Genomic DNA, 11,265 nt, shown 5'->3' with positions numbered 1-11,265 from the left:
AGGAGACGTCTAGAAGTTTACTGTTGCTCTACAATCTACTAGTTCTTTGATTCAGTTAATATATATATACACATGAAGTATAATATACACACATACACGATGTGAACTTGCTTTATGCAGTCTTATCATCAGCATGTAAGTGAGTAATATACACGATGTGATCTTCTACAATACCAACGCCTCAAGGAACCCTACAACAAGAAATGCAGGATTAGCATGGATTTTTACGGACCACGCTTCAAAGGAGCTGAATCGTGGATCTAAGACACAAAGTTCAGTATCCTCACCTTGTATGAGGGAAGCCCTTGCAGTCAGAGAAGCTTTACTCCATGCAGCCTATCAATACTACTCTCATATCTGTATTCGAACAAATTCTCAAGTGCTTGTTCAAGCAATCCCTTCTCACCGAGACACCGACACACGACAGAACTCTACGGGGTCGTAGACGATATTGACGATCTATCGTTTTCTGTTTTCTTTCCCTTTGCATGTTGTCGTTTCATTTTCATCCCAAAAGCCAATAATGGACCAGCGGATGGGCTTACGAAAACTTGTCTTTCAACCCTAGGCCTGGACATAATATCCGTAACCCGAAATCCGAACCGAACCTGAACCAAAAAACTCGATCCGTATCCGGTCCGAAATGTAAAAAATATCTGAATGGATCTTGTAAGGTGGTATAAAACATATCTGAACCCGAAGTGTTATTAACCGAACCCGAACGGGTAACCCGAAAAATCAAAAACAACAAAAAATCCGAAAAGATATCCGAGGAAACCGATCCGAATGTCCAAAATAATATACAATATAATTATATGAAACATGAATATATACTTCAAATATTCAATTTCATATTTATTTGATATGTTATCTAACAATAAGTATTTAAAATATAAATAACTACCTTAAATACTTAATTTTTTTTTTTGAAACACACTTACTTTCATTAAAACCTCAATCTTCTTCCATACAACAAAAAGAGGGAATCATCCATCCTCTTTGTCCATAAGCATAAAATGCAACAAATAAATAAGCTAAACAAGATAAGTCTTCAACCGAAGATGACAGCGAATTCGAGACGATGCTTGAATGCGTCGGGGAAGCTTTCACGACAAAGTCGGACAGCTTAAAGATAGTCACAAGTGACGTTGAGAGACAGTTTTCACCAACAAGAAAAACCAAAGTAGTCTTGATTGCACCTTCAGTCCCCGTACAGACCACTCCACAAGGTAACAAACCGGTGAATAAACTGAAACTAAATCTCGAAAAGGAATCCGAGAAATTTGCTCCATTCATAAAAATGAGATATGGTAGTGAAATACTCTCCGCAACAGATACATTTCTTATACTCTCCGCAACAGAGAAGAGATGGGTTCCGAACCCTACAAGAAAAAAAACCCTCCATGCATATATCTTCTCTGCTCTTCATTTATAAACATATAAGAAAAAATATCTGAAATGTATATTTATTTATTTATAAATAAATATACATTTCTTATGTTTTACTTTTAAATTTTAGATTTTATTTCGGGTATATCCGAACCGATCCAATATAACCCGAATCCGAATGATATATGATTATTTTATGGGTTATATGATGTGATACAAAACCGACCTGAACCCGATGTGCTATATCCGAACCCGACCCGTAGTTGCAAATTTACTAGAATGGGATCTAGAAGGTGTTATAAAAAAAACCGAAATCCGAAAACCTCGACCCGAACGCTAACGGGTATCCGAACACCCATAGCCCCAGGCCTTCAGCCCATATTTTTTTGGGCCTAAACTCATTTCACTTGTCTTCTTAAGTTTTAAATGAATGAATTTGTTGCTCAAAAAAAAGTGAGTAATATACACACATACACGATGTGAACTTTCTTTGCGCAGTCTTATCATCAGCATGTACGTACTATCTGATGTATCGAGGTTTATATATATAATAATTCAACTTCGTGTGTTGAGCGTAAATAAAAGGGACCGCTTATACGCTTTGATCAGCCAAACAACCAAACAATCAATGATATTTTTAGTTCAATTTCAACTTCTTTTTTACATGACCCACTACAAAAAGGTGAATTGAATAACTTATTTTTAGTATTTACATTAGCTATAAATGATATAAATAACTTTTACATCATTTATAAAAATGATTCTAAAAGTGGTGATACAAATAATTTATATTATTTATAATTAAATGATGCCAATATTTCTTATATTTGCACCATTTATTTCAAGTGATGAGAATTTGTGTCATTCGGAAAAAAATGATGTTAATGTGTACATATTTTAGTATACATGATGTAATTATCTGCAACATTTGATATAACTGATGTTGAATATAAGTATCACTTTCATATAATTGATGTTACAGTTAATATTATTTTTTTTGTAAATGATTCGTAACTGTAATGTTTTGATATAATGACAAAATTATTTTTAATAATCCTATTTTAGTTAAATAATAAATTTTCACTGATTAATTATTTTCCAGAAAAAGATTTTTGATATATATTAAGATTTAGATAACAAAAATACAATTAAAATATTAATACCAAGATACAAAAAAAAACTAATTATCATTTAGAAAAAAAAATTAAAATTAACAAATTAAATCCAACCAGTATAAACTTTCATCCATGTTCACATATTGTTTCATGTTTTTATGATTTCTTTCTTACAAATATCAGTTTTTTCTGCGTGTTTTATCTTTTTTTTTGTAAGCCAAAAGATGTCCGAGCCGAAGACCCAAATATCGATAAAATAGCGTAAAACATTCCTCCCAACAGAAAATCGAATTAGGAATGCAATGCAACCAACTCCAGACACTAAACCACTAGTCCAACGCACCGTTAGTTCTGCGCGTTTTATCTCTCCCATTTGACATTTATAGTATAAGGATTTTAAGCTTCCATGATAAAATATCACTTGAATATCATCACGCTTGAAGACACTTACATCCTACCAAAATTGGAAGTAAAATTATTAAATTAAATTTCATCAGAAAATTTTGAATTTTTTTTGTTTGAGTTATAATAACCAAATAAAAAGTGTAGATAATTATAGAATTTGGAATACCTTTGCTTTCTGTTTCTTTTTTTTTGTAACTGGCTTACTTATATTAAAACAAAACGAAACAAAATATTACAAAAGCCCAATGGCTCTAGTGTTAGAGCCGAAGCCCATATAAAAACTCATATAGTAGAACCCAAACCCATACAATTTGACCTTAGCCCACATTTGTCCTAAGCCCTGTTAATGAGAGGAGTAGTGGTGATGAAACACGATGATTTCAGACGACAATGGAATGCTCCCGACCCCGAACCCGAAAAAGACGTGAAGCCAGTTAATGGTTCAATCCCTCTTTACCCAAACCACCGCTGCATCATTTGTGAAGAACGCCTCGGGTTAGTTTCTCTGAAACTCTGAATTTTGTTTCTTATCTGGTGATCAATAATAGAGAACAATGAATCTAAGTGAAAATATACTCTTCCCAATAACCACATGTTAGAATCTCTCCATGATCTTGAACGTCACCATATCCTCACATTTTTCTGAATCCATTACAAATTATTACGAATACATAAGAAAGAAACAAACAGAGGACGGCATGGTGAACAATCCTCACAGCCTGCACAGGTCATACAATTCATTGACACTATTATAAGGAATCGCCTAAGCTCTATTAGAATGACAAGAGATCTACGATACAAGGAGGGACTGAGATATTGGTTTGGTATATAAACAACACACTTTAGATCATCTCTAAACTCGTTCTATATTTTACTCCATAATAAAATGAAAATGGAATAATAAACAAAAAATAAAAGCATTATTCCATTAATAGTTACTGTTTTTCATCATTCTATTCTCCATTCCATTTTAATGGGCTCGCGAAGCCGGTAACCACACCCCACTCCATTTTAGAATAAAATATGGATCGAAGTTGAAGATGCCCTCAGAAAATCTAAATTTTATGGGTTATTGAAGTGATTCTTTTATTTTTTTTATACAAAGGTTTAAAATAGGTGTATTCGATGTAAACAATACTTTTTTGTTGAATAAATTTTATATTCATTAAAAAAAAAGACTATGTAAGAGAACTACGTACTCCAAAAAATTTAGAAAAATTGTATATGAAAAAATCAAAAACTTAATATGCTATGGATATGAGAGAAGATGGTTTTAGAAGACGAGTACGAAATATATACCATCATCTGACTTCAAAAAAATATACTTAAAAACTGTGTTAAGACTTTTTTTTTTTAAGGTGTAGAGTGGAAGAAGATGACTCTGGAGGCGTGATTAAAGGATATTGGGTGATTAAAAAGTTATTATTCGTTATATTTTGAAACAAAATAAGGGAAATATCCATATAGTTACGGCCTTACGGGGTAACCAACACGAACAACACATTAATTTTAACTGAAACTAAGTTAATATCATTTGTTAACTTTGTATCATTTCTGTAACTAAAGTGATGTAAGTATAGATTTACATCAATTTATTCGAAGTGATGTTAATAATTTAGTTACAACATCAAATCTATTAAAACGGAAGTACAAGTAAAATTTTACCTTTGATTTGTTTTGATATTTACAAGCAAGTCATTTCTATTTATGGTTAACAGTTTAATTATAATTTAAACTAATTAACTAAACAGAAAAGATCTTCGAATTATTTTCCTGTTTAGTTTTGGCATGTTATTTAATTATGTTGTGATCATGTCTAGATTTAATTTCCGATTTCGTTAGTAAAAAAAATATTTACTTCTTTAATTAAACAAGACTAACATGTTCATAACAAGATATAGTTATGGTTCAAACCACTTTAATAAAAAAACGGGTTGCATGCTTGGTTTTACATTAAGTAATGTGTTTTTAAAATTTATATTATCTAATTATATTTAGAAAAATCACGTTTACTTCTAACTAGGTGTTTTGTCCGCACATGCGGGCATAATCATCTTACGAATAGTTATTATTTTATATCTTATTAATCTAAAAATTGACATAATAAAACTCTAGTTGGTGAACACATTGAAGGAAAAAAATTATAGTGAATTCTTTGTTCCTCAAAATTTATACCACTTATGTTGAAATTTTAGTCAAATTATTGAAAAGTAGATCCCACTTTTTTCTTCTAAATTCCTCATGAAGGAATAAATTTATAAGAAAAAGTTTTCCTATGCAATTTTGATAAGAAACAAATTGAACAAAAATTCATATTTTTTTATTGTTTCAAATCCTCAAAATAAATTTTATTTTTTATTTTGTTCATTTTTTTTCATTTTTCTAGTGGTCACCAATTGAAGATATAATGTTTCACGGATTAAACTTAAACTTGTTTAAAGTAAAAGCAAGTTGTTTTGAACTCAGTCACAAGTTAAGTTATTATTTATGATTTTAAATAGTTAAATCAAACATAAAATTATTTATATATGTCAAAAAAATGTTTATCAAACTATGTACTTATTATTGTGTTAAGAGTTTTAAAACACTCATATATTAGAAATAGTTTAGAAAATATCTTTATATAAATATTTTTGTTTGACTAATATTTAATTATAAATTGTTTCATATCTTAAATTTTTAACTTTATAAAAAAAATATTGTTTCAGATAGCAACACAATATATATAAGAATTCTCTTAACTTTTAAATATATTTTCACAATTTTATTATTGAGTTTATAATTAATTATTTAATATAACATATAAATTTAATATTATTAAAATAAAATTCGTATTTTATTATATATAAAATTCATTACGGGTTTTGTGAAAATTAATAAATACTCTGTTAAAAACTAATAATAAATCAATGGCATATATAAAAGCTTAAAACCTAATAAATATGACAAATAAGAAAAAAGAATTTTAATATAACATATAGATTTAAATATTATTAAATAAAAATTCGTTTTTAATTATATATAAAATTCATTACATATATTTTTTTAATTAATAAATTAGTGTTTCAACTAAAAATTATTAATAAATCAATGACTAAGCTAAAACATAATAAAAGCATGACAAACAAGCAAAATTGACTAAAATCATGAAAAACATGACAAATAATCAAAATCAAAATAATTATATATCTAATTACATATTTTATAGTTACATTATTTAAATTAATAAATTATGGACTCAACTAAAATTATTAATAAAGTAATGATTCAGTTTAAACCTAATTAAAACTTGACAAATAAGCAAAATTACCTAAAATCATGGAAATCATGAAAATCATGACAAATAAGCTAAATCACTTCATAAATAATAGTATAGATAGTCACATTTTCTTAAAACATAACAGAATAACTCAACATAATCCAGCCCAAATTATATTTAATTAGTGGACTTTTTTTAATATGTTAATTGTAACACGGATTTAAACATAACATAGCAAGATTTTATATATATATATATATATTATTTTTTATTAAAATTATTTTTCATAAGTCCAAATACTTAATATATTTGGTACCTTAAAATAATATTAATATTTATAAATTTTAGATAAAATTATACACATATATATATATATGTGAATAATACAAAGAGAAACATCTTTAATAAAAAATGTTTTGAAATTAAATAATTGAAAGATATTAGACATAACATTGGTCAAAATTCTTCTCAAAACCTAAAATATAAAACATTTAAAGCTAAGTAAAATAGATCATACACATAAATCAAATATATATACAAAACTTAAAAATACAGAAATAATCTCGCGCTTTAAAAGTGCGGATAAAGATCTAGTCAATTATTATAACTGATGTTAAACTTACATTATTTGTATCATTTATTAATAAGTAATTTAAACTAATATCATTTATTATTTTGATACCATTTTTGTGATGTAATATGATCTTTTTTTCTTGTAGTGACGGTCAGCAAATCAAGCTGCTTCACAAATAAAGATGCATGCATATTTTCACTCTGTTCATCCAAAATTCTATTTATAATCACTTCCTATTGAATCGGTCATTTGAATAAGTCATACTCTATTTTGAAGATTAATCCTTTATACATTCCCTTGTCTACATAGGATTTGATTCCCACCTTAAATATTCCCAATTATTGCTCATTCCAGTTTGCTATTTAAAGACCTAAAAATACAACATTTTCCAAAACTAAATTATTTCAAATTTCTCAGTAGATATTCTATTCAAGGCTAATTATAACGAGTGCGACTAATTAATCTCAAAAATGAAGTTAATTTCCTTGATGTGTATTGCCTTTATCATAATTTTGACATCATTCCCGGCTACGATCAAGAGTCAAAATTGCAATGAGACTGTTGTATCCTGCTCGCGCAGAACTCCTCACAAATAATAACCAGTGGAGGGCTAAATGTTGTCGACCTTGGAGAGTGCCTGTACATGCAAAAGCAAAACGATGTGCATGTTATTTATTGACGGGTTGGTATACAGCTATGCATCTTAACATTGTTTTAAGATCTTGTAATCTAGTTGATTCCAGACAATTCAAGTGTTAACGATGCGACATAAAATAGTCAACCAACCAAAGAACCAAAGATCGTCAAACAAATTGGAGATATAGTGCTTAAATTGGGTAATTTCCTATTTTTGAAAAAAAATATTTTGATTAAGTTATAATTACAAATAAAGATTAAATTAAATAAATAAATAATTAAATCAATTTTTAATTGATATCAATATTAATTTTTTTTTTAACTGAAATATCAATATTAATATCATTTTAAAAACCGATGTAACTGTTAATATCACTTTACAATTGATATACATTGGCATCATTTACAATTATTGATGTAAATATTTAGAATTTTAACATCATTTATTAATAAAATGATACAATTTATTTGCATCACTACTTTCAGAATCGTTTATTTAAGTGATACAAAAAAAATTACGGTATTTATAACTAATGCAAAAATACAAAATAAATGATGTTAAACAACTCTTTTTTTTGTAGGGTATTGTTCAATAAAGGAAGATAATCGGTGTTGTTTATGTTCATGTTCGTGTGAATTACGATTCCATGTATTTTTGTTTCTTTTTATATTCTTATATTTTTAAGTAAAATATAACCAGAAAAGGTAGTCCTACTCTAAACTACCATTGGCGGTTTCTGCATTTTACTTTCCGAGGCTGAACCTATATGTATCCCGTCTAAACTGAACCGCAGAGCCAAAAACTGCATCTATATGTTGACTGAGCACGAGTTTGCCATTGTCAGTATCAATAGTAACCACAAGTATTGTAGTGAACCTTTCGCTTGCTCCTTACCTTACTATATTTCAAAAAACTAAAATAGCTAGTGTGTCTCACTCTCAAAATCTATTTATGCTATTAAAGCTTATTGCTGTGTTTTATTTTAAAAGCATCTTTTTCTTCTTCTTTTTTTTTTGTCGGGTTGGATTTGAGTTTCTGTTCTATAACATAAGAATGTAAACCCAGATTTGTCAACACGTCAACACATGACTTCCTTTAGCCATCTCTGATAATCCCAAACGCTTTGATAGCTAATAGATAGCTAATAGATAATAACTTTCTTAACTTTTGTACTTTTAACTAAAATTACATATATAATAAAACAGATAGAGTATAATTTTTAAGTGTAACAAATGATATTTTCTAGTTTATTTTGTAACTGGTTGATAATTTTTAATTTATATTTTAAAATACTTTTTTGGGTAAAAAGTAAGTTTTTTAATTGTTCTACACTAATCTAAAATTTCATGTATTTTTGGAACAGAGACTTTTTATGATTCTTCAACTAATAGTGGCATTCCACACATTTATTTTTTTAGTTTGTGATTTAAACATTCGTACAATAAATCAATTGGTTGACGAAAACAAAGATACATATACAGTATACACAAAACAAAAACAAACCAATCAACATCTAACAACGGCGCGGGAAGATGGCGTCTAATCCAGATACTGTCAGATAATACAGAAACACGCATGTATGATATTTAAAGCTAATCATTATTTGTCAAACAAAATGTCATTTTCATTTGATTTTTAATTTTAACATAGCAAGGATATGCTTTCTCTCTAATTTTCTGATATATCAACAAAAAAAACTCATTTAACAATCTATATTTTTTAATTGATATATATTTTAAGAAAAAACAGTCTATATCATATTTCTAAAACAGGAAACATACAACTCCGAGAGTCCCAAAAAGAGATATTTTAACATAGCAAGGATATGCTTTCTCTCTAATTTTCTGATATATCAACAAAAAAAACTCATTTAACAATCTATATTTTAACATAGCAAGGATATGCTTTCTCTCTAATTTTCTGATATATCAACAAAAAAAACTCATTTAACAATCTATATTTTTTAATTGATATATATTTTAAGAAAAAACAGTCTATATTATATTTCTAAAACAGGAAACATACAACTCCGAGAGTCCCAAAAAGAGATATTTTATGTGGTCAAATGTTCTTACAACTATTTTGTATGGTCAACTATAATTTACAGCTCATCAGAAAACATGATGAATGGTAAATAAAATGACAACTGTATAGTTATTGTGACAACACCAACAGAGAAAGCACCAAACTGAAGATAACAAATAAATAACTTGTTCGACTTTCTTTGCTATACATAAATACAACAATCTCTCTCTTCATTTTCCATCTCTCCTTCCATTTCGGTTAACCTCTCACCGAACATTTTCCCGAGAAAAGTCCCCACCGGGAAAATCTATTGTTCAGAAGTCAAAAACGATTGGTTCCAAACCTTCTCGCGCCTAAATTATCGGTTTGGTTCCTGTGTCTTTTTTTTTACAAGTCTTTCGACTTTCACCATTTTTTTTTTCATTGGGCTTTATTCTCGTATCAGCCTCCACGACCTTCGCCGTTCGCCATCACCGGAGAGATTCCGTGGTGTTGCGTTTGGCCTGAGCTTTGTAACCAAACCGAAGTATATATGAACATGACGTCACGTTACGATCCGAAACACATGTCGAGGCAGACCAAACCGTCAGACACTCCCTCGTCTTCTCCCTCTCGTAGTCACCGGAGACACCCTCTCCTCCAAAGAAGCCTCTCCTCCCCATCTCCGAACGCCACTTGCGGCGGATCAACACCCGCCGAGTTCTGCGGCGGCACCACGGCGAGTTGCGCCGCCGTGTGGTGCTGCTGTCCTTGCGGAATAGTCAACCTCGTCGTCCTCGCGGTCTACAAAGTCCCGCGCGGGATCTGCCGCCGCGCTATCCGCAGTCACCGCCGTAAACAGCTCGTCAAGAACGGTATCCTCCCGCCGCTTCCGTCAGGCGAGAGGGTGCAGAGAGTGTTCCAGAACTCGGAGTTCGCGATCTTTCCGTTGGATAGTAATGATGTCTCGGAGGAGGAGGATGACGGTTTCTTTGATCCCAAGTACTTCGGGAAGGGCGCAGCGGTTGCGGCTGAGCTGACGACGGACGAGGAGACCGATGAAGAGGACGAGGCGGTGTTGGCGTTGGAGAAAGAGATGTGGAACAGGTTTTACGGTGCTGGATTCTGGAGGAGTCCGTCGCAGAGAGAATCGGTGTCTTCTCCGAGAGTTTCGAAGTCTCTTTCGGCGTCGCCGAGGCCGTCGTTTACTGAAGTGTTTCGGAACACAGCGATTAGAGGAGGAGCTACGGTGACACCGAGAGCCGTTTGGCAATGACATCTTGTAAATATTATTTTCTTCTTCTTGATTGTGTTTGTGTGGTATGTGTGTGCAAAGCAAAGTGTGAGTCCTGAGTCTTGCCATAATTGATTGATTGATTGATATTTTGGTGGTGAGATTGATTTCAAATGTTATGGGATTTTGTGATTATTAGAGAGAAATTTTCAATATTTTAAAATTGAATGGAATGTGATGATGTTTTTTGTCGATTAAGTGATATGACATGAGAAGATGTATTGAATTATGCAATTCATGATAATCATTTGGCAGATGAAAAATATCTTGCCAACTAGCATTGATCTAGTAGAAAGGTTTGATTTGTAATGTTTTAATCCTAAAAGTACAATTAGTGAGTTAAGCTTGAACAGCAGCTAAAGGGTGAGAAATAGATTAGGGTTTAACAAAGTGGGAAGCCTCTCATGGAAACTGTCCTTTTCCTAAAGGGTTTTCTTATTATTTTGGTAGGTGTTGTAGAGGCTGATGTGAGGACCACAAACATCGCTTTAACTCATAAGTGTTTGGCATTAAATTCAGGTGTTGCTATCACGACTATCTTCTTCTGCATCTCTCATTATCTCTGCTATGTTTGTGTTTCAATTGTCC

At 30.7% G+C, this 11,265-nt stretch overlaps 1 protein-coding gene across 1 annotated transcript; it reads left to right on the top strand.

Annotated features, from left to right (window-relative positions):
• Positions 1-9,597: 9,597 nt before the first annotated feature.
• Positions 9,598-10,812, top strand: LOC106381295. The gene has a single exon (XM_022689131.2). The coding sequence runs from the start codon at positions 9,937-9,939 to the stop codon at positions 10,657-10,659; it is 723 nt and encodes a 240-aa protein (XP_022544852.1). The 5' UTR covers positions 9,598-9,936; the 3' UTR covers positions 10,660-10,812.
• Positions 10,813-11,265: the final 453 nt, after the last annotated feature.

This window comes from Brassica napus, chromosome A1 (genome assembly GCF_020379485.1).
Source record: "Brassica napus cultivar Da-Ae chromosome A1, Da-Ae, whole genome shotgun sequence".
NCBI classification, from domain to species: domain Eukaryota; kingdom Viridiplantae; phylum Streptophyta; class Magnoliopsida; order Brassicales; family Brassicaceae; genus Brassica; species Brassica napus.
The sequence above is the reverse complement of the archived record's forward strand: the minus strand, read 5'-3'. Positions and strand labels throughout refer to the sequence as shown.

Bases quoted from the DNA above. Each gene is read 5' to 3' on its own strand.
- LOC106381295 (XM_022689131.2), top strand. From the start codon at position 9,937: ATGAACATGACGTCACGTTACGATCCGAAACACATGTCGAGGCAGACC.